This window comes from Castor canadensis, chromosome X (assembly GCF_047511655.1).
Source record: "Castor canadensis chromosome X, mCasCan1.hap1v2, whole genome shotgun sequence".
In the NCBI taxonomy this organism is placed as follows: Eukaryota; Metazoa; Chordata; class Mammalia; order Rodentia; family Castoridae; genus Castor; species Castor canadensis.
Genome location: NC_133405.1, coordinates 81,307,501 through 81,332,090, shown reverse-complemented (window position 1 = coordinate 81,332,090; position 24,590 = coordinate 81,307,501). Strand labels below are relative to the sequence as shown.

The following is a 24,590-nucleotide window of genomic DNA, read 5'->3' as shown; positions in this document are numbered from 1 at the left end:
TGGGCCAGAAATATAAATTTGAGAGTTATCAGTTTGTAGATGGTAATTGAAACCTTAGGAGATTGCACAGGGAGAATTTGTGGAATGGGAAGAAAAAAAGGCTTGGCAGCAAGCCCTAAGAACCCTCAACATCTGCCTGATGGACAGAGGCAAAGGAGCCAGAGAGGAGGATGAGCAGCTAGCACAGAGGGTGGGGGAAAATCAGGAGGGGGGTGGGCGGAGCTCAGTGGCAGGGTGCTTGCTAGCATGCCCAAGGCCCCAGGTTCCGTCCCCAGCACTGCAAAATAACCACAAAAAGAATAAAATAAAATAAAATAGAAAGGACTGGGGGTGTAACTCAGTGGTAGAGTGCTTGCCTAGCATCTGCAAGGCCCTGGGTTTGAACTTCAGCACTGCCAGGAAGAAACAAAACCTCAGGAGGAGTACAGCATCACAGAAGCCAAGACCAGAATGCTTCAGGATATAGGCAGTGGCCAACCGTGGCAGTGCTTAGGAGAGGCCAGTATAGGGGAGGATCTGAGAAATAACAATGGGATTTTGGCATGAGGAAATCAAGTCAGTCAGACCTTTCCATCAGACCACATCAGACTGAAGAGGGGAGCAAGGAAATGGAGAGAGCAAGTGTAGACAGCTCTTTCAGGGAGTTTGTGAAAAGGGAGCCAGAGCAGATAGCTGAGGGCTGAGAGGCAGAGAGGGCGTTCTTCAGTTCCCCTCGGGAGAAGGCTGACAGTAGTGAGGGAAAATTGGAGATCCTGACAAGAGAAGGGATAGTTGAGGCTTCAGATCCCTGGGGTGGTGAGAAGAGCTGGAAGGAATTGTCAGGTGGGAGGTCAAACCCAGGAGGAGGAAACTTGATAGGCAAGAGGGCAAGGATGGAGGCTGTGAGTGAACTTGGAGATTCGGCCATGGGAACTTACTGCCTGATGGCTTCTCTTTCTTTGTGAAATTGAGTAGAAGGGATGTGGTGAGGCTTGACAAACTTGTAAATGACAGGGGAGGCCATGGTGCTCAGAGGGCCACTGGAGAAATGGAAGAGAGGGGCTCAGGGGGACTCAAAGAGGTGTTACCTGGACATACTGAAGGCCCGTGCATTCAGAATTGTTCCCATTCTTGTGGTTGGGGTATTTTCATCAAGTAGTGCTTCATAGTCCTAGGGCAAGAGCAGGAAGGGTAGATGTTTTGGATTTGCCAATGTTCTGGGTATTTTCAAGATGGATGAAGGATGGTCAATGGTGAGGCTATTAGAATTAGCTCATAATTGCCCTGCTCTCAGATTCAGAAGCCCCTGTTCTGCTGCTGCCAATACTTCCTCTCTATTCTCTACTCTGCTTCACAGCTTCTGCTCACTCAAGGTTTTTATACTGCCTCATGGCTTCTGTGTGTGCATGTGTGTCTACTTCTGCTCTGAATGAAGACCTTCTCGATATATCACATTCAGATTCCACAGGAGAGACTAGCTGAGTGGCTGGTCATTATCATCCGAGTTTGACAGCTCAAGTTGGCCAACCTATAGGTTTTCTGCTCTGAGTCAGAAGCCTATGTGTGCTCCAGCCCGCTGTACTCAGTATGGACATTCCTCAGAAGGTGTGGCAGGGAAGCACAATGGGTAAGAATTTGGGCTCTGGATCCACACTCCTAGGCTTGAATCCAGGCTGTCCCACTTAGTGCATGGCCTTGGCAATTTACTTCACTTTTCTGAACCCCCAGTTTCCTCATTTCTGAAATGGGTTCAGTAAGAGTACCTGCCTTATCAGGTCTTTGTGAGAATGAAATAATGCAAACATTTAGCATAATACCTGACACAGTTTTGTCCCTTAAACACTGCTTCTTCTTCTTGCTATTATGATTAGTTTACTGTGAAAACAGGCACTAAGGGCCTAATAGACTTTGGACAAGACATTAAAGTCAGGAGCCAAACTGCAGTGTCCATTGAGTGAACACTGTGTTCTTCCCTTCCCAGCAGCGCTCTGCTGTGCTCTGGGTGGCTGACCTTTCCCCAGGGAATGTTTGTTACTCTGTGGGCTCTAAAGGTCCAAAGCCTTCAGACAACTGAGTCTGCCACGCTCTGGGGAAGGAGCTGCTGGGTCTGCTTGTTGTCAGTTGGGGAGGAATCTTGGCCCCTTGGGCTCAGTCCTGGGTTTCTGTGAGTCACACTCCCCTCCTCCCTCTTAGCTAAGCAGGCTCCATTCGGCTGGGGGCTGGGGGCTGGGGGCTGGGAGGGAGGAAAGGGGAGAGGGAGGGTGTAACTTTGTCTCTTTCTGAGTGTCTTGGTTAGCTCACATTGTCAGAATCTTTCCTTAGAGCCCTAGTGAGAGGATTTGAGGCCCCATTGTGACCAGACTGCTGTGGGGACTGAATTCACCTGGTTCACGCAGCTCAAGATGCCTGGTACATGAGCACTATTTCTCCAGGTACCTTGACTGTGAGGTCACCTCCTTCCCATCTCTCTCCCATACAGCGTGACGCGGATGGGTAAAGATTCCTGTCGACCCCCTCAAAAAAGAATGTGAATTCCCGACATAGAGAAAGAGAGTGGATCAGAGATTGGATTCCTAGAAATGCCTCCTTCAGACCACTTGTGTGTGAGCTAGTGTTTTCCTCAGGATGGTGGCAGGTCAATGGCGGCACATGGCATAACCTCAGCTTGGCATATGGCTGATCATGTTTTAACTTTAATAGTCACGAGTTTATTTTGATGTGTCTTAAAAGAGACTTTAATTAGCACATTAAGGTTGGTGGCTTTAAGGATACTGTTGCTTAGAACCACGCTAAAGATTCTTTAGAAAGAAGTTTATTAAGGAAAAATATGAAGTAGATTAGTGGAGTACTTGTTAAGCATGTGACAAAAGTGAGAAGGTGACGAAGTTTAGGACTCACTAGTTTCAAGCAGATGATATCTTTTCTACTGCCTGTTTGGTCTGGCCTCCGCCCTGGGGCTTCTGCCTTGGGAATTGATGTGGTCACCTATCATGTCCACAGGCCAAAGCCAAGACGCTCGTCTCCCTTTCTGGACTTCCTGGTCTCTGCCAGGTGCTCTTGTATTCTCATTCATTCACGTTCTCTCTCTGTCTTCTTGCCTTATTCCACACTCCATCATTGCATTGGCCAATTCCTGGTCACTCTTTCTTCAGAATATCTCTTGCACTGCATTTTACCAGCTGTCATCACCCATATGAGTACCACAGCCTTGTTCTGCACCTCACCCTCATACTTGTTGTTTTATAGTGTAGTCACAAGATGGCTGCTGCACCGTCAAGTATCGCATCTGAATCCCAGCAGAGAGAAGAGGAAGAAGCAGAGGCCTCCTTGGGGGCTTTGCCCTGTTATTTAGGACAGGAGGATTTTCTAGGAGACTTCCTCTCACATCTCAGGGGAACTGTGTCAAGTGCTCACTCTTAGTCTTATGACTGGTTTAGACCAATTATAATACAATCCTGGGCCTGGGGTTGGGTCTTCCCTGCCTGATATGAAAGGATTTTTACCAATTTCCTGAAGAAATTGCACTTCTGTTAGCAAGCAAGAAGTACAGAGGATGGCTGTTAGGTAGGCAGCCAGCAGTGTCTAGCACAGGGCTCAGTAAAGATGGGTCTGGAGGACAAGTGGACTGCTCTGGCTCAGAGTCAGGTTCTGCGCCTTGCCAGGGCTTAGACCAAGAGGCTTCCAAAAAAAGAAAAAAGATATCATCTCTGTGCCCACCCAGCTGCACCTAAGTGTCCCTGCCTCTGCATTGGAAGGTCAGACTAATGCTGTGGGCTTTCTCAGCTCTGCCTCCCCCAGCTGAGAGGAAGAGCTGGGCAGAGCCTGGCACTGTCCCATTCGGTGACTGCTGGGTGAATAGCTTCTTCCTGGGACCCCATGCCAAGGACTGAGCAGGACAGGAATGGATAGGCCTGCTTCTTCACGGAAGAAATTATCTCTACCTTCGGCTCTTCAGTTCCATATATGTTTTCTGAAGTAGTTCTGAAATTGAATTTGTATCCAAAGAAACAATCCAGAAAAGAAACTTTCCAAAAGCAAATTGTACCAAGCGCTATTTATTATAGTGACAGATAGACACAACCCAGGCAGTCAATAATAGAGATTTGACTAAGCAGACTCTGAGTTTAAAGACATTAGTTAATATAATGTGACCCACCAAATGTGACAACTGCTGGTAGGTGAAAATTTGTGTGTGCGATAATGTTAAGTGAACAGGCAGAACAAGATAGTAGGTACAAACTGTGTTAAGTGCCCATGTGTGGCTTGACAAACATCTGATGCATTAGGTAAATGAGAGGTATTTGTTGAAATTGAATGGTGACTCTGAGGCACTTGGGGGCCATTGATGGGTAGTCCCAGTTCCGCTGAAGTTTAGGAAGTAGGAATTGGGATATCCAACACTGTCCCCTTCTTTCACCATGAAGACAGAAAGGTTAGGCCAGAACTTGAACTTGAACTTGGGTCTTTTCTTAGTAAACTACATCCGAATGTGGAGAGAGACACCCAGCCTGCATGGGCCACCTCACTGTGCATCACTACTGAGAAGACCCCTTTCTTTTCTCTCACAGCTGACGAAGCATTCTGATGGAAGACTCCACTCTCATTCCTGAACAGTGTGTGTTACCCAGTGTGAGTTCTTTCCTGAGGTTTCTTGGCACAGGCTGTGCACCCTCCAACCCATCATCTAAGGTTTCCACTGTAAATATCAGGACAGGGTGCAAAGAAAAGCCAGCCCTCCACCTCAGGCTGCTCCACTGAAAGCTGAGCCAAGGGTGTGGTGTTGATACAGAAGATAGCTCACTCCCAAGTGTTTGCTGAAGGCATTTTTTTGCTGGTTCAGGTTTTCCAGAGTTGGAGGCTGAAGACAGGCGGGAAGCAGGATGGGTGTGTATGTGGGCTTGCAGGGGGGAGAACCTTGTTTTTCTCTTTTCTTGACCAGTTGCTACCCAACAACACTGGCATTTATCAGGAGCTGACTATGTGTGCTCTACACATGGTACCTCATCTAGGCCTCACAATAGCTCAACCAGGTTTAGTGTTAAGGAAACAGGCTTAGACCAAACTTACCCAGAGGCACTTACCTAGGGATGATGAAATCAAGAGTCATAATTCCTGACAGAGATTACATTTCTCCTGTTATCTCCTGGCAGAGATAACGTTTCTTGAGCCATCTACTTCACGACAAGCCTGGGTGCTGGGTGTGCAGCTGTGGACAAGATGGGGTCACTGTGGTCAACAACCAGCAGCTGTGGGAGGGAGTGCTACATACCAGCATGCTGGCAGTGATGGGACAGGGTTGTGCCTGCTTGATGAGGAAGAAACTGATGCTGTGGGAGCATGGAGAAGGGGCATCCATCACAGACAGGAGTGAAGGCAGCTTTGCAAAGAATGTGATGTCTGGACTGGATCTGGAGGAAGAAGCCATCCGAATGAGGGAGATGGAGGGGGGGACGGGGACTCAAGCAAAAGGCATAGCATCACCCAGGGCTGGAATGGAGACAGCACAGTGCCTTGAGGGCTGTGGGGAGCTAGTCAGGAGCTGTTCAGCAGGGTGGGGCAGACTAGCCTTGGGAAGTTCCTGGGGAGCCAGGGGCAGGAGTTGGGCTTTCATTACCAGTGTGGAGGAGCCACAGGATGGCTTTGGGGGTGAAGGGGGAGGTGAGGGGATCTGCCTGGTACTCACTTTGGCTCAACTGACCACAATGTGAAGAACAGGTTGTAAAGGGCCAAGAGCAGATGTGGCACCATCCCAGCGGTGCTGGGGGCATCTGAATGGCTTAGTCCAGGGAGGCAGAACCAAAGGAGACAGATTGGAGGCTTGTGTTTCAGGTAAGGCATGGCACTTCCAGAGAGATCTGAGGTAGGGAGAGAAGGGCAGGGTGGAGTCAAAGCGTGTCCACTGAACTCCTGTGACCTCAGCTTCACCTCTGCCCAGGAGGCTGCAGCTGAGATCTGGAGCCTTGGAACCTGTGGGAAAATAAATACTTTTGGTTGCCATTGGGCCCATGAGGCAGGAGAGAAAAGGACAGTATGGTCGTTTGTCGATTCACAAACGCCCTACACATACATATACATTGTCATGTGCCCAGCACTGTTCTTAAAATATTTACTTAATTCTCATGACAATGGCTTTTGTTACTACAGTTTTTCCAGATGTAGAAACTGAGGCCCAAAGAGATTTAAATAACTTGACCAAAGCCACAATGCTAATGAGTGGCAGACCTGGGATTCAAACTCATAGTCTCACTGCAGAGTTCTCTGCTGCCTCATCTGCAGTCATTCATTCATTCATGCATTCAATGTGTAATTACAGAGGACATATATGTCGTAGAACTAGAGGCAGAATGATCTACAAAACCAGACCAAGTCTCTGCCCTCATGGAGTCCACAGTCCAATGGAGGAGATGGCTATTAACCAAGTAACCACACAGACACATGTGCACATGGTCAGAGAGACTAGAATGGGGCTTTGGTCTAGTCTGGGAGATCAGAGAAAGCTTCTCTGAGGAGCAATACGTGGGGTGAAATATGAAGGATGCATAGGAGCTCAGTAGGCAAAGACAGGAACAGTGTGCTGACAGAGGAAATGGTATGGACAAGGGCCCTGTGGTAGAAGAGAGCATGGTGCCCTCACTTCCCTTGTCTCCCACTCCCACCCCTCCCCCAACTTTTTCATGCCAAGAGCATGAAAAACCCCTGCCTCATCAGCCCACCAGGCCTTTCCCTATTCTCATTCCTGCCGATCCTTGACTCATGGCTCTGCCAAGAGACCTCCCTGTCCATGGGGCTCCCTTCTTTACCTTGTCCCACAGATGCACTTATCCTCAGCCCCCCCAAACGATGAAAGGGCTAGGATGAACTGTATTAATGTGAAGAGGCATGGGTTAGGAAGCCTCCAGCATTTTTTGTGCCATGAAACAGACTGCACTGAGGCTAAGATGCCCGGATGCTTGTTGGCAGCAGGGCTGTTTTCCAAATCACTCACTGATGTTTCCAAGAAGAAAAGCAGAGAAGTTAGGAAGTAATATTTACTGAATGCCTACTGAGTACCTGGCCTCATGTAAGCAGGTGTCATAAGTTGTGTCATACCTTGTCCTAACAGCAACCTTATGAGATAATGATGTTATTCAAGTTTCTGTAATGTCCCTGTTTCCCTGTGAGCCCTGTGAAAATATGGGGCACACTATCTGACTCTGCATCTCATAGACCACAGGGTCCATGCTTTTTTTTTTTTTTTACAGTACTGGGATGGGACTCAGGGCCTTGTATGTGCTAGGCAAGCACTGTGCCACTGAGCATGCCCCCAGGCTAATAACTCCTTGTTAGGCTGAATTGCTGACCGCATTGTGTTCAGGCAGCATGGCCGAGGAGAACAAACCCAAGATTTGGGATCTTCACTACCGATGTGGCTTGGGCAGTCTGTTTCATTTTTCTGAGCCTCAGTTTCCTCAAGTATAAAGTAGGAACAACAGCACCTACATCCTAGAGGCATGTGAACATGAGTATGCAGGCTATCAACCTCCAAAATGCTGTCTAAACTAGTGGAGGAGGGGAGACAGAGTTGGGGGGCTGGACTATGACATGACTATGACAGGTTAGGCTTTTAGATGTCCAATTTTCGTCTAGGTCTATAGTCCCCAAATGCAAATTGGTGTTCATCTCTTCTCAAACTTTAACTCTTCCTAGTTTAACAAGGAGAAAAACGATGTGGTTTTTCATGCAGCCAAATTTGTTCAGTTTTTACCATTCTCAAAATGTCATTCCAACTTTTTGATGTTCAGACTTCCTTTTGTTGATGACATCTTGGTTTTAGTAGATGGTAGTTGTTTAAAAATGTCTTTACTTGGTCAAATAAGATGTTGGCAGCGGGATGCAAGAGCCCCCAGCAACAGAAGTAGTAGAGCTGGGCTGGGCTGGAGTGGCAAGGGCTCTGGGGCGGGCTTTCTGGAGGACAGGAGGTCTGAGAAAAGTCTGGAAGGATGAATAGGAGTGCTTTAGGCAGCCAAGGGTGAGAAAGACACAGATGGGAGAGCTGCACCAGGATGGGTCTCAGAATCTGTTGGGCCTTACCCAGCGGGTTAGTGCCTCTGTCTGAGCTGCTGTGGCCAGAGGTGGGGTCGCTGTGGAGTGTTGGAATGCCGGAGTGAGTTGCTTTGCCAGACCTGCCTGGCTCCCAGATAGGGATGTAAACCTGCAGGCCACTGCATCAGACAGTAACAGAGCTCCGTGACCCCAGCCCAAAGATGGCTGCTCCTGCAATGTGCCCAGGTGTTTGTTGCTACACCCCTGACACACTTTCTGACTGTGCTCCCCGCCTCCCCTGACCTGGCAGCCTGGGTGAGGCTGGAATCACCGGGTTCTGAGTGTGGTAACACAGAGCTCACGGGGGAACACGCTGGCTCATGGAAAACACTAGATACCCCCTCCCCCTCCACACACTGAGCCACACTCAGGGAGTGGGGGCGGAGGTTGGGGGGGGCAGGCGAAACTGGTTCATTTCCTGGGGATGCCACATGGCCTGCCTAGGGGTGGGGGTGGGAGTAGGGAGGCACCTCTGGGGCCTGCTGCCTGACCCCTGGCCTCTCTAGACCATACCACTGCCTGCAGGAGGCCCTGGGCTGCTAGGAGGGCGGCTGGGGACTGTGACCACCTGAGCATGCGCTTTTGCATTCCAAGTGGTGAGTCTGGATTATCCATTTCTTGGATTTCTCCAGACCTCTGCTCTATTCATTAGAATATTTTTTTTCCACCTTGAATCCTTTGGCCAGCGGGTGCACAGCCACAAGTTAGTACAGCCAAGGACATCAGCCAGGTGCCTGCAGGCTGCCCAACTGGCCCAGGCAAGAGGCAAAGGGTAAATTCTAGAAGAAGAGAAAGCCCACGGGTGGTGCCGGGGCATTTGCAGTCCTGAGGCCCAGCCCCATGACCCAAGCCCGGCCAACAATATTCGGCAGGCATTCCTGGCTCTCTGATTAGGGCATGTCGCCATGGTATTTTGCTGGCTGGTGCAGTGGGACTAGAAACAGAGCAGGGGGTAAGCCTGAGAGTGGAGGGCTGGGGGATGGTTAGTAACAGGAGGACAGCAGGACTTTTTGTCTCAGTTCCAGCTGGAGTTTAAGTCATCCACAGGGTGATGTGGCTGCTACAGGGAGAAACCCTTGTGCCCTTATGCCCCCAGGGATTCCTGCCCCTGTAAGTGCCCAGGAGTGGCACACGCCTTACAGGATTCTCAAGGGCCCTGGTAAGCATCCATGCCACAGCTCTGCTCTCAGCCCTGACCCAGCGGGTCTTTCTTATGGCTTGTAAACATTCCCCGCCCCTGCGGCTGGATTTGGACATCTTTGTTTATCATTCCTACACTGAACAAACCAACCATGTCTGTGGGTGAGCGTCAGCCACACCCTCCTGACGTCTGGCCTGGCTTGACATTTAGGAGCAGTGTGAGCTGTGATGACGAGAGGGGTTAGTGCTCATTTTGACAGAAGTGTTAGAGTTAAGTCCAAACTCCTGGACTTGGCATTCAAAGACTTTAGTCTTTTATAATGCTCAACACTCCAGTGCCACATATTTGGACCCCCAAACCGGCACATGTGGGCATGCACGTGCACACACGCACACACACACACTCACTCATTTCCCAATACCTGTACATGTGGCATCATGAGGAAAACTATAGAGTGGACAGAATGTTTCCAGTTTTCATTTTTTATTTGGCATCTCCTAGACGCAGTATGGTGTCAAATTTCATTTGCAAGTTGATGATTTCCAACTCTGGGTATCTAAATATATTTGGGTGGTCAGTATTTGATATAGTAATCGCTGCCTCCACGGGCCTGTGTCCAAGTCTTCCCTGCACTGGCAGGCCATGCAAACTGACTTGTTCTCACCGATTTCAGACATAAAACTCTGCTCTAAGAAATAGATTAAGGAAAGTTAGTCTGGGATATTGTAAATTATGAACGCAAAAGAGGAGCTTACTTCTCAAGAAATATAAACAAACAGAACAGACATCGCACATGTCGATTCTGCCTATCTCTCAATATCCAACTTAAAAGCCATCTCCTCCATGAGGTCACCTCAGCCTCTTCCAGCTGCATGGCATTTCTCATTCCTAGCTGTGCCAAGGCCTCCCTTTGATTTAGTACCGGGATTCTGGTGCATTGGCCCTTGGGTTGCGGTTAGGAGTGCATTCGGCTGTCTCCCTCCATGGCTGCCAGTTCTCTGAAGGCATTGTAATTTCTGGTTCCTTCAGGACAATGCCAGCCTTTAGCAGAATCCGCACTTGAGCAGCCACTCTGGGAATAACTAATTAATGGGATGGACAGTACCCTACTTCTAGAGTTAGCTTGCACCGAGGGAGGCTGCTGAAAGCCCCAGTTTTTCTTTGGGGAGAACAAGTACTGTTTGCAAGGAACACCTCCCTCATCTCCCCAATACCAGCCCTCTTCTTCCTTCACTGTGACCCTCCAGGGTCTGTTTCCTTGTCTTTTCTTGTCTTCCCTTCCTCTCTGCCTGGTACAATACCTTCCTCCCCGCTGCCTTGTGCTGCATGTAGAGCCCCCTACTTCTTTCCTTGCTTCAAGTCTTCTTTCCTGTAACTCCTGGAGTGACACTCCTCCCCAAGATATCCTTCTGGGTGATGAGCCGTGCTGAGAACCACGGAAGGCTGAAGTTAATCTGTGTCTCTTTCATTTATTTGTCTTTAATGCTGGGAGGATTAAGTTTTTTTATGTGTGTGGTGAACTATACATAAAATTTACCATTTTAACCATTTAAAGTATACAGTTTAAGTGGTGTGAAGTACATTAATGTAGTTGTGAACCGTCACCGCCATCCATCTCCAGAACTTACTCATCCTCCTAAAATGAAACTCTGAGCCCATTAATCAGTAACTCCCTGTTCCCCCTTCTCTCATCAAAAATTCTACTTTCTGTCTCTATTAATTTGATACTCTAGGTGCCTCATATAAATGGAATCATACAATATTGGTCCTTTTATGGCTGCTTTTCTTTCAGTTAATGTCCTGTCTTCAAGATTAGTCCCTATTGTAGCATGTGCCAGAATTTCTTTTTAAAGGCTGAATGATTTTTCCATTGACTATCATACAGTGTTTATTCACTAATCTGTCAATTGACATTTAGGTCAGTTGACTATTGTAATAGTGTTGCTATGAACATGGTTGTCCAAATATATATTCAAGTCCCTGCTTTCTGTTGTTCTTGGTAGATACGCAGAAGTAGAATTGCTGAATTGTGGAAATTTCATGTCTAATTGTTGTTGTTGTTTATATTCTCTTTTAATATAGAATAGTTTTTGTACTTTTCTTTTGTAAAATATTTACTTGTGAAAAGACCAAGCCAGATGTCTTGCATCCTGCCTTCTAAATTTGCCCAATTATTTCTCATGGTGTCTTTGAATTTGTTCCTCTATATCCTGCATTTCCTGGAAAAAAGAAGTTAAATCCACAGGCTGGATCAGATTCAGGTGCCACTTTTTTTGGAGGGCTTATCCTGGATGATGCTGTGTACATCATATAGCATGCTACCCAGAACAGAACAGTGTGGTAGTGGAAGCTTGTAGTGGAGGAGGGTCTTGCTTCATGGCAGACAGGAAACGAAAACTGACTTTAGTTTTTTGAGGATCCACCATACTGATTTCCACAATGGCTGTACCATTTTACAACTACACCAGCAATGTGTAAGGGTTCCAGTTTCTCTACATCCTCAGCTGCACTTGTTATTTTGTGGTTTTGATGATAGCCACTGTAATGGGTGTGAAGTGGAATCTCATTGTAGTTTTGATATGAATTTCTCAATTGACTATTGATGTTGAACATTTTTTTTTTCATGTTATAGGTAGGTAGGTAATTTTTTTGTGGTACCGGAGTTTGAACTCAGGCACTCTACCAAGCTACTCCACCACCTGTAGTTAGTCTCACATCTGTCTGTGAGACTGTGCACTTAGCCTTTGTTTTCCAGGAGCTCTTGGAAGTTAGACACACCCATGGTTTTGAAGGTTAGAATGACCTTGACTTAAAGAAGGCTTTGCTGTACTGGACTCACCATAAACTGAAGGATATAGACCCATAGACACCAGCCCTGCTGCTTCTCTCTCCTCCCTGCCCATGTGTACAGACCTGGCCTTCCCATAGCCCTTGTGTCTCCTTGATTCTCTGTTTTCTGTTGTTTTTAACCCGCATAGTCCCTCCTTACTGTACCAGATAGCCAGCTAGCAACCTGAAGAGGAAAAGACTCAGGGAATGGAGGAGAAGGAGCAGGTGGTAACAGATTTCTTTGGACCTATTTTCTGGTAAAAAGAGTAGATAAATCTGCTTCTCTCTGCAGGCAAAGCAGATCCTGTTTTGTTTTTCTACCAAGGAGTTCTGTCCCTTCTTAGAAACTTACCAGTTCCCCATTAGTAGAAAATAAAGAATAGAAAATATATCTCAGGGCAAGTGGCAAATGCTTGGGTTTGTCACTAAAAATGACATCCAGGAATTTTCTTTGCTGTTTGATCTCTGAGTGAATGTAAAGATCTGATGATCTCATAGTAAACAAAAGTAGGAAGAAAAAAGAAGCAAGCCCCTTTCAGGCATGATGGTGTATGCCTGTAATCCCATTGAGGTTTACAGGAGGTTGAGGCAGGAGGATTGTGAGTTTGGATCCAACTTGGATAACTTAGTAAGACCCTGCCTTAAAATAAAAAAATTTTTAAAAGGGCTGACATGGCTCAAGTGGTATAGTGCCTGCCTAACAAGTAAAAGGCCCTCAATTCAGACCCCAGTATTGCCCCAAAAAAGGAGGGGTCTGGAGATGTCGCTCAGGGGTAGAGCACTTGCCTGGCATACACAAGGCCCTGGGTTCCATTCCCAGTACTGGCAAAAAAAATAAAAGGAAGTCCTTTCCGATTCTTAGCAGTCACAGAGTTTCCAGTTGGAAAAGGGACACTGTCTGAGTCCATTATGTCTACTATAACAAAATGTCATAGATCTGGTAATTTATAAGCAACAAAAATTGATTGCTCACATCTCTGGAGACTGGGAAATCCGATGTCAAAGCACGGGCATACTTAGTGTCTGCTGATGGCCTGATCCTCTCAGATGGTGTCTACTATGTGTCTTCACATGGCAGAAAGGGCAAACAAGCTTCCTTCCCTTAAGTGTCTTTCAGAAGGACACTAATCCCATTCATTGAAGTGGAACCTTATGACTTATCCCCTCCCGTAGGACCCACCACTTAGTACCATCTCACTGGGGATTAGGTTCTAGCACGTGGATGGGGGCGCGGTAGCAGCACCAACATTCAGACCACAACAGATGTGTTTCTTCAGTTTCCTTTTCCTCTTGGGTTCCTCTCACTGATCTCTACAAGCCACACTTCTCCAGGTGGCCTGGACCATGCTATTTGTTAACCCGCCTGGGGACCAGACTCAGACCCTTCTATTTTGGGTGCCTGAGACATCTGGCAATCTCAACGGGAAATTTATAAAATTATACAGGAGAGCAGGGAGGAAATCATTGCAAAACTCACAACTAACAATGTATGAAATAGGTAAGTTTCCTGAGTGCAGGTTTGGATCCAACAGTGAATGCCATCTGAACCATGAGGAGCCAGGGCATCATAGCTGGTATCTCACCGACTTTCTTCTGGCTCAGCTTCCAGCCTGGCTCTGTGTGTGTGTGTGGGTGCCATTTAACTTTCCACTGGGATAGGAGCATCGGGGCAAGACCCAGAGACACTGTGGTCCAAATCATCTGCTTGTCAGGTCCCTCCAGCTAGAACTTGTCTCTATCTGGGCAGTAGCTATGCCACCAGGCCTGCATCCTCAGGGGCAGGGGTCTTGTTCCCTAGAGCCAGCTTCCCAAAGTGGCCTCTTGTTCCCTTGGGAGTGGGGGTAGATTTCATGTTTGGATGGGACATGAATGAATATTACTATTTTCACAACAGTGTTTACTTTTCTAGTTTCCTTCAACTTAGGTCGTATGGTAGTGGTCTTCATTTACATGAATGATAGAGTATCATCAAATAAAAGTGAGAAATTGAAAGAAAAACGTTAATTAAATAATAGAAGGCTGGGGATGTAGCTTATTGATAGAGCACATATGCTTAATATATGCAAAGTTTGGGGTTTAATCCCCAATAGCATAAGAAAATAGCTCAGGGGGTATGTGGATATGTTAAAAATATGAAGAAGCCCTCTGGTTCCCTTCCCCGTCGGATCTGAACGGCCTGGCATATAGCCTGAGAGCTAGTTTCAAACAGGATTGAATTCTCTTTGAACTTTTTTCCTCCTCCCCTGTAAAATGGGGAAGAATCGGAAGGGTAAAAGGACATAAATGTGGAGGTCTGGGCAGCTAGTGTGGTGACTGATGACTACTATATTTGGGAGTTTTCTTTTGATTAGATCGTCTTTTTTAATTTTTTTAGATCTATGTAACCAGTTAAGCAGTCTCATCTGATTATTGGTCTACAGAGTTGGGAGAGAAACACCACAGGAGGGAGGAGGCTGGCAAGAAAAGACAAGTTGTCATGGGAAACATGAAGCTCAGCAAAGCAACTTTCGCTAATGCTGTTCCCGGTGTGCACCTGCAACTATGGGCTATAGGAAGGGCTGAAAACAATCAAGAAGATGGTCCACAAGTGACTGAAGATTGAGACACACTCTAAGACACTTGCCAGGAGTGCTTTTGACAGGAGTTGCCAGCATTCAGCTCCAGGGTACTTCCCATTTCTGGATCTCTGACACTGTCTGCTGAGTGTGAGGAAAGCCTAGAAGAGATTTTTCTCTCTCCTTTTTGAATCATTCTAAGAGTCTCCTCTGTGAGTATAGACACGGGGCCACTGACTATATTTTAGTGCTTCATTAACTTTCCTTGCCAAAACTCAAGGCAGAAATGGCAGTGTTATTCTTTAACCGTTTTCTGTTTCTGTAACTGATTACTACAGACTGATTACTAGATTACTATAAAGAAGAGAAGTTTATTTCTCTGATGATTCTGGAGGCTGGGAAGTACAAAAGCACAGACCAGTGTCGAGTGAGGGCTTCTCGGCAGAGGGACTGTCATGGAGAGACACAGCAAAGCATGCTAGCTTGGCTCTCTTCCTTTTTTTTTTTGTCAGTACTTGCGTTTGAATTGAGGACTTCACATTTGCTAAGCAGGCACTCCACCACTTCAGCCATGCTTTCAGCCCTTTTTGCTCTGGTTATTTTGGAGATAGGGTCTCACTTTTTGCCAGATCAACTTAGACTTCAATCCTCCTATTTTAAACTTCCCTCCATTGCTGGACAGGCTTGCAGCATCATGCCCAGCTTTTTTCCATTGAGATGGGGGTCTCAGTAACATTTTTGCCCAGACTGGCCTGGAACCTTGATTCTGTGAATCTTAGCCTCCTGTATAGCTTGGGATGACAGGTACGTGCCTCTGCTCCATGCTATTGGTTGAGATGGGGGTTTCATGAAATTTTTGTCCAGGCTGGCCTCAAACCATGATCCTCCTGATCTCAGTCTCCCAAGTAGCTAGTATTACAGGCGTGAGCCACCAGCGCCCAGCTGTCTTCTTATAAAGCCACTAAGGCCACGTGGGGACTCCACTCTCATGACCGCATGCAATCCTAATTACCTCCCAGAGGTCAACCTCCAAATGCCCTTCACCTATGAATTTGGGGATTAAAATTCCAATACATGAACCTGGGCAGGGGAAACACATTCAAGCCATAGGAGTGCTTAAACCTCAGATTACTCTTCTTGGCAAGAATCTCTTTAATAATTCACCTCCTACAAAGCTTATCTTTCTCCAAGGCTGCTGATTTATGCGGAGGGCAGAGAAGTGGCTTAGCCATCCCCAGCCTGGACCTTCTAGAAAGAGGATTTCTCATATCTTTTCTCCTTTAGCTCTATACTCTCCCAGCCCTTATTCCCCCAAGGCACCACATGGGAAGCATTCATAAACAATTTTTGCCCTAAAGAAATCCACACTAGGCTCATCTCCTCTGCCTGTTGTGTTGCAGGCAGTCCCTGGTGGGCCGTTCCCAGTACAGTGGGAAGGGACTCAGGACCAGTCCCCCACCTTATTAAACTCTTGACTTCTCACACTGGTCCTGTAGGGATCGTTTGACACTTGAGCACACCGAGGCTCCAGGAAGCTCAGGCATTTGTCCAGGATCATGCTGCAAGGAGGGGATTGAAGCCAGGAGGATGTGCCTCAGGTCTCTTGACCTGCACACACTTTTCCCCGTCTCTGGGGGACTTGTCCTTTCCGGCCTGGTGGTGCTTGGACAACTAGCGGAAGGTCTCCCACGCGGGCTTTCCCTCCGCCTGCAACAACAGAGAGCTGAAGGGGAAAACAGATTGCCTAGAGTTGGCTCTGTCCTACTGGGAAGGTGGCCAGAGCATCTCTGGAGAGCCTGGGGCTGGGCCTGGCTGGCTGTCAGGATGTGGCCTGGAGCCTCGCTTCACTTCCTGCCCTCCCTCCCTTAATCTTCCTCCTCTCTTTCCCTGCCTTCTGCTCCCTGACCCTGCTGTTCCCTTGCATGGGAGCGGCAAAGCATGCTGCCTAGAAGGAAATGGCTTTTGCTATTTAACTGGAGAACTGTTTCTGTGGGCTCATAATTGGAAAGGGCAACCAGAGTCACCCTCCAGTTGTTTGTTTTGTTAGGGGCCTAAAATTAAAATAAAGGCAGCTCCTTCCATATAGCACTGCTTTTGTTCCCACCCTATTCTTTTTTGCTTACTTAACTTTTTTTTTCTGGCAGTACCGAGGATTGAATTCAGGGCCTCGTGCCTGCTAGGCATTCTACTACTTGAGCCACAACCCCAGCCCTTTTGGCTTTAGTTTATTTTTCAGATAGGGTCTCCCACTTTTGCCCTGGCTGGCATCAGACCACGATCTCCTCCCAAGTAGCTAGGATTACAGGCACGAGCCACTATACCCAGCTTGTAGTTGAGATAGGGTCTGGCTAACTCCCCGCCTCTCATGGCCTTGAGCCTCCTGTCTTTCCCTCTTGGGTAACTGGGATTACAGAATTGAGTCACCATGCCTGGCCTCTATTTTCCCTCCATCCCTCCCTCCCGTCCTCTCGCTCTCTCTTCCTTCCTTCCTTTCTTCTTTTCTTGTTCAGGCTGATCTCAAATTCCTGGGCTCCAGTGATCTTTCTGCCTCAGCCTTTCAGGTAGTTGGGACTACAGGCCTGCGCCACCACACCTAGCTTAACCCCATTCTTATAAAACATAACTGATAGATGATGAACATGCAGACTCTTCACCTGGAGCTTCAAGCTACCAATAAGCCAGTCTCAAGCAGCCTTTCCAGTCTCACGATCAGAATTCCTTACTCAGTCCTCATTTCTCTGCTGACCAAAATGCCACTGCCCCAAACGTGCCTGGCTTTCTGCTCCTTGTCTCCATATTTGCTTGTTGGCAGCTTAGTGGGGCCTGAGCTGAATGGTTCACTTGCTAGGCCCATCCTCTGTAAGCTCAGCTTACATCTCTCTCAGGGGGCTAATCACATAGCCCCTCCCTGTAGAAAGTGACCCATCCTCTCAGGCTCAGCTCAGGCACTCCCTGACGCCTTGGGCAGAAGTGCGCAATCCTCTTGTTCTGCTTCAAACTCCTTGGTGGCGCGCCTCTCTCTGTGAGAGTTGTCTGTGTCTCAGTCCTCTTACCCCTCTCCAAGGCTGTGAGGTTATATGGAGGACAGAGAAGTGCCTTAGGCATCCTTGTTTCTCATAGGGTCCAGCCCTGCACATGGTGAATTCTCAGAAAGGAGTTATAGAGCCGGGCACCCGTGGCTCACGCCTGTAATCCTCACTACTCGGGAGGCAAAGATCAGGAGGATCATGGTCCGGAAAAATAGTTCATGAGACCCTATCTCGAAAATACCCATCACAAAAAAGGGCTGGTGGAGTGGCTCAAGGTATAGGCCCTGAGTTCAAACTCCAGTACCAGAGAAAAGGAAAGAAAGCGGTTATTGAGCTGGAAAAGCAAAATAATAATAATAATAATAAAGAGTCAGTTCCGTGACTTGGAAGCTAATGTTAGGCACTACACGTGTCCCCTTGGGGATCTATGAGGTGAGGAAGAATGATGGGGTGGGAGCAGGATGGCTGACGTGGGAGGTGACGAAAATGAGAATGCTGCCAATGAATCCGTTTCACTGACTCCTAATGATTTTTGTCACTCAGTTCAGGCTGCAAGTTTCCCATGAATCCTTCAGATGTTCCCCATCCCTGGCTTGCCCACTAGTACCACAGGGTGAGCCAAAGAGCAGGATGCAGCCCAAGGAACTGCCTCATGGGCCCCATGCTCTGCAGTAACAAGACGGGGTCTCGCTAACTTTTGGGGGCAACATTTCAGTCCTGCCTCACTCCCCCTTTTCACATTATTGTGGGAAATGGACACCCACTAAATGACACTTTTGAAGTACACAGGATGTTGAGTTTTATCATATGGATGTACCCATGAAACCCTTACTAAAATCAAGATAATGAACATTTCAATTACCCTCCAAAGTTTCTTTTTTTTTTGCTGGTACTAGGGTTCGAACTGAGGGCCTCACACTTGCCAAGCAGGAGTTCTGCCTCTTGAGCCATTCCCCCAGCCCTTTTTACTTTAGTCATTTCCTTTTCTTTTTGAATTATCACACATTAGTAGTACAAGGGGATTTCATTACTTTGGTTATTTTTGACATAGGGTCTTGCATTTATGCCCAGCTGACCTGGACTGCCAGTCCTCACATTTATGCCTCCCTCAAGCTGAGGCGACAAGTGTACACCACTGTACCCAGCTTTTGATTGAGATGGGGTCTCTCTATTTGCCTGGGCTAGCTTCAAACCTCAATCTTCCCAATCTCCACTTCCCAAGTACCTGAGATTATAGATGTGAGCCACCGTGCCTTGCCAAAGTTTCCTCTAGGCAAATGCTCTACCACTTGAGCCAGGTCTTTTTGTTCTAGTTATTTTTCAGATAAGGTCTCATCTAGCACTTTTCCCCAGGCTGGCCTTAGACCATGATTCTCCTACCCCCACCTCCTAAATAGCTGGGATTATAGACATGCACAATATACCTGACTTGTTTTTTGAAATAGGGTCTTGCCAACTGTTTTTTTTAGCGGGGGTGGGATGGGCTGGCCATAAACCATTATTCTCTTATCTTTACCTCCTGAGTAACTGGGACCCCAACCTTGAGCTACCACATCGGCATGTTGATTACCTTTAATCTTTCTTATAGACTAAGTGAGGGAAAGAACATGGTTTATTGTTGGTGGGGTGTTATTCTTCAATTAGGAAACTGTTGGGAGCAGGGGCCTTGGGTTTGGGGACAGGGACTAGCAGAGCCTTGGAAGTCACTTCTCCATGGAAGCGTGTTATAGGGATGGTCCCCTGACATTGTCATTTGGGTGACCTGAGGCAGACCTTACCCTCTCTGGGCCTCAGTTTTTCCATTAATAAAATAAGATGATTAGACAAGCTCTCCGAGGCTTCCTGCCTGTCTGGAGGACAGGACATTTCTATGGCACAACCTTTCAGAAACGGCAATTTTTAAAAGGCTAATAGAAGTGCAGTCCCTCTCCTCTGCTTTCTCATGCCCTAAGTGACATCCTGCAGGGTCCTTAGCTGGGTTCTGAAGGTTCTGTGCAGATTAGTAACCGATTTTACACATGAGGAAACCAAGGTTCAGACAGGAGAGATAATCTGCTCAAACATGCAGAGCTAGGAAGCCGCTGAGCTGAGGTGCAGTCAGCCATGGCTCCTACATCACTGCCCTCGATACAGCCTCACACTCCCTTCAAGGATAACGTCCCCAACAGCCCAGGCTTTGTTCTCTCCATGTTGCTGGCATGACAAAAAGTCAAGTGTTTTCTTGACTCTATCCGGACACCCTATCTCACCTTCTCAGGGGAAGAGAAGAGGGGAAAATAGTGGGTTCCTCTCTCCTCTGAAAGCACTGTATCAAGCCATAGCACAGAAGACTTCAGTTTTCTTAGACCTGAGGGTTCCCGACAGCAGGAGCTCTCTGATCATGTGAGAACTGCACACATGTAGCCTCCCGGTGCCACATGGGGGCACACATTCTGGGACCCTCAGGCGGTGGGAGCACAGGTCATCAGGGAAGGGTAAGGAGGGAGAGCTCCCTGGCACTGTGGGTCTGAAGGCTTGCCTGGGTGCAGTCCTCCCAGGGGACCCTGTGGGAGCTGGCTAGGGGGCACAGTCCTGTTAGAGCAAGCACAGATCCCAACAGCTACATCTTTTATTACTCTGCAGGAAGGGAGGAGGCCAGACACTCCTCCCCTTTAGACGCTCCTGTCTGCCTGCCGGCCCAGGACGAGGTGGGAAAGAAGAGGAACGAAATGTTATCATTCGCGGGTAAATGGATGGAATGGGAGAACATCATTCTGAGTGAGGTCAGCCTGGCCCAAAAGACCAAAGATCGTATGTTCTCCCTCATATGTGGACATTAGATCAAGGGCAAACACAACAAGGGGATTGGACTATGAGCACATGATAAAAGTGAGAGCACACAAGGGAGGGGTGAGGATAGGTAAGACACCTAAAAAATTAGCTAGCAGTTGTTGCCCTTAACGCAGAGAAACTAAAGCAGATACCTTAAAGCAACTGAGGCCAATAGGAAAAGGGGACCAGGAACTAGAGAAAAGGTTAGATCAAAAAGAATTAACCTACAAGGTAACACACACACACACAGGAAATCAATGTGAGTCAATGCCCTGTATAGCTATCCTTATCTCAACCAGCAAAAACCCTTGTTCCTTCCTATTATGGCTTATACTCTCTCTTCAACAAAATTAGAGATAAGGGCAAAATAGTTTCTGCTGGGTATTGAGGAGGGGGGACAGGGAGGGAGTAAGGAGGGAAGGGTAAGGGAGGGGACAAGGGAAGGGGGGAGAAATGACCCAAACGTATGCACATATGAATAAAATAAAATAAATAAATAAATAAGAAAGGAGATTCCCCCAGGCAAAAGTTTCTGAGTATTCAGCAAGCACCCACTAGGCGCTCAGTAAGTGTGCGTTGACTGACTGAGCGCACTCTCAGGCCCTGTGGGGGACAAGAAGATGAGCTGGCCCCAGTCCCAGGCTATAGTGAGCAACTGTTGCACAGGACAGCATGTGATACATGCCTGGGCAGATGACAGTGGGAGCAGGGAGGGCACTCACATCTGGCAGGGGTGGAGGGGTGCTGGGAGGGGTGCTCCAGAGAAAACTTCCTGTTGGAGGTGCCATTCGTACTGACGTGGAGTGGGGACTGGCTTTCTACAGTGGTGCGGGCAGGAGTGAGGGCAGGCTGCATGCAAGGCCCCAGCAGCCAACCAACCGAGGGCCAGAAAGGTCCCTCAGGATGTCCCCAGAAAGCACGGGGGATGTAAATCACTGAGAAGTCCTAGGCTCAGCCTAGGACTGAGGGGTCTTGCAGAGGTTTCGGCCTCCTTCCCTCCAGGCCTTGAACCAGGAGGTTGCCCAGGACTCAGTCAGGATCCTTGCTGGCTCCTGGGTTGGCTAGCTCAAGGCAGACATGATACCCAGTCCTGGTGGCCACTCACTGTGTCCTTCCAAGCTCACTGGTGTCGCTAGGAACAATAAAACTCTGGCTCTTGGGAGAGACCACACGGGGACCTAGAGCTGCTGGCTCACTTCATCCATCATTTATGTAGCCGAAAGGGGCCACTGCTGGGCAGCCAGGGTGGGTAGGAAGGGGAGGGGACATTATTTTGAATGACATTGTTTATTAGACCACCCCAAAACTACACAGTGGGGAATTGGGTAGTAACATTCCTGCTTGTGCTATACATAGGCACGAGCCTGGGAATATATGGTCTAGCACTTTCTCTGCTGTCTGCCTCTTTCTTTCTTTGCTGGTTTCTGTCTAAAGGAAGTTAATTGTTATTAAGTGGTAAATTCAATGGTTTCGCTTGACATGGGGTAAGACACTGGATTCATTTCAGAGACTTTCAAATGTATTGTTGAATCTTCAAAATGATCTCTTTTGGTGATGGGTTTTTTTGTTTGTTTTGTTTTTTGTTTAACTCAGGGCTTCCTGCTTGCTAGGCAAGTGCTCTATCACTTGAGCCACTTCTCCAACCCTTTTTGCTTCTAGGTTATTTTTCAGATAGGGTCTTGCTTTTTCTTCTTTTTTTTTTTTATTGTTGTACTGGTGTACATTGCGACATTTATAAAAGTTCTTACAATGTATCATAGTTGAATTCACCCCCTCTATCATTCTCCTTTATCCTCCATCCCCCCGTTCCTGGAACAGTTTCAACAGATCTGATTTTTCCATTTTCATACATGAGTATATATTCACCTTTCTACACCCTTTCCTTATATCCTCCCCCTTCCACTGGTACCAACCCCTAAGCAGGTTCTGTTTTGGAAAAAAAGATTGTTTGTTTAAGATACCTATACAGGGAGTTTCCTTGTGACATTTCCATGTATATATGTATTATAACCCGAGTTGGTTCATCTCCTCTATTTTTCTTCTTTCTACCTTAGTCCCCTTCTGTATTTCTTTATTTGCAGTACTGGAGTTTGAACTCAGGACCTACACCTTGAGCCACTCCATCAGTCCTTTTTTGTGATGAGTATTTTCAAGATAGAGTCTCATGAACTATTTGCTGGGCTGGCTTTGAACTGCAATCCTTCTGATCTCTGCCTCCTGAGTAGCTTGGATTACAGGTGTGAGCCACTGGCACCTGGCCTTAGTCCCCTTCTTATGGTGATTTCAATAGGTTTAAAAATTCTATATTCATTCTTGTATAGAAAGTACATCCACCACATTCACCTTCTAAACTTACTTCCTTTACCCTCCCCATCTCATATGTGACCTCCCCTTAGCGCGACCTATTTTCGTAATACTGCTGTATTTGTATTAGGTGTATATTCCGCATATGAGAGAAAACATGTGGCCTTGACTTTCTGAACCTGTTTAACTTCACTATTTTAATATGATGATCTCCAGTTCCATCCATTTACCTGCAAACGACAGAATTTCATTTTTCTTTTTGGCTGAGTAAAATTTCATTGTATATAAATACCACATTTTCTTAACCCATTCGTCAGTAGTGGGGCATCTTGGCTGTTTCCACAGCTTGGCTATTGTGAATAGGGCTGCAGTAAACATGGGTGTGCAGGTGTCTTTATTGTAATCTGACACATATTCCTTCGGGTATATCCCTAGGAGTGGTATTGCTGGGTGGATGGCATTTCTACTTTTGGTTTTTTGAGGAGTCTCCATACTGTTTTCCACAGTGGTTGTACTAGTTTACATTCCCACCAGCAGTGTATAAGGGTTCCTTTTTCCCTGAATCCTCACCAACTTTGTCGTTGTTTGTGTTCTTGATGATAGCCATTCTAACAGGGGTGAGATGGAATTTGCATTTCCTTTATGGCCAGGGACGGTGACCATTTCTTCATGTGTTTGTTGCCCAAGGTCTTGCTTTTTTGCCCAGGCTGGCCTCAAACCACAATCATCCTACTTATGCCTCCTGGATAGCTGGAATTTACAGACATGAGCCACCATGCCTGGCTCATTTGTTGAGCTGGGGCCTTGTTAACTTTTTCCCTGTTCTGGCCTTGAACTACAATCCTCCCAACCTCAACCTCCCAAGTAGCTAGGATTACAGGCATGAGCCACTGCACCCAGCCTTGAGATAGTCTTAGAAGTGGGAATTGTTATTTTCACTTGACAGATAAGCAAACAGACTCAGAGAAGTTAAGTGACTTACTCAAGGACACAGATAAGATGAGAGCGGAGCTCATATCCTCTAACTACAATTAACCTCAGCTGCAGAGAGCCTGAAGGTTGGGAGTTACAAATTAAGTTACCAACTATGAAAATCCAGTAACTGAACAAAGGAGAAAAAAAGAGAAATGCAAGAATTAGGCAGCCACCAGATTAGAACGTGCTGCCATGGGAACTCAATTGATTAAGGACAGAAAAGAAAACTCAGGGCCTCAATTGCAGTCATGCAGTTCTGGAAAAGAAATCGCCAGAACAGGAAGAGGGTGGGGCTGCAGCCCTGGCTTGCTGGGCTCGCACCTGCCCACTGCGATATTGCCATGCAGTGACAACCCACCAGCTGTGTCCACAGGACAGCTCCTTTCACTGCCTCAAGGTTGATGTAGTCAAGGTGGCTCCAGAGAGAAGCCCGACCCTGGACAAATTTAGTTCATGAATATTTGTTACCTGTACAAGAGCAAGAGTCAGAGTAGTAAATTTCTAAATAGATGTATAGCAAAAATGTAGCCTGGTTTTTAAAAAACGTTTGTAATGCCTTTATCAAGATGTAATTTATATACCATAAATGAACTCATTTAATGTGTAATTTAATGTTTTTTTTCTGTATTTACAAGAGGTATGTAGCTGGGTACAGTGGCTCACAACTGTAATCCCAGCACTAGGGAGGCTGAGGCTGGAGGATCTAGAGTTCAAGGCCATCCTGAGCTACATAGAGAGACACTATCTCAAAAAAAAAAAGAGGTGTGTGGTGATCACTACAATCAATTTTAGAAGTTCATCACCCCCCAAATAAATGTTATACCCTTTAGCCTTGACCCCTAATTCCTCTGTCTCCTTCACTTTCCCAGTTCCCAGACCGAGGTG

General features: G+C 47.0%; 1 protein-coding gene across 7 annotated transcripts in view; it reads left to right on the top strand.

Annotated features, from left to right (window-relative positions):
* The window catches only part of Nhsl2 (NHS like 2), a 238,536-nt gene that overhangs the window by 27,207 nt on the left and 186,739 nt on the right, over positions 1 to 24,590 (top strand). For 2 of the 7 annotated variants that reach the window (XM_074063013.1, XM_074063007.1), the window contains exons 1-2: positions 11,333 to 14,798; positions 20,238 to 20,339. The exons of 4 other annotated variants lie outside the window; for them this stretch is intronic. In XM_074063013.1, coding sequence (XP_073919114.1) covers positions 20,324 to 20,339 — 16 coding nt within the window. In that variant the 5' untranslated portion in view covers positions 11,333 to 14,798; positions 20,238 to 20,323. Of the gene's footprint in view, positions 1 to 11,332; positions 14,799 to 20,237; positions 20,340 to 24,590 lie in introns of those variants that run through there. One more of the 7 variants, XM_074063008.1, reaches the window with a different exon arrangement.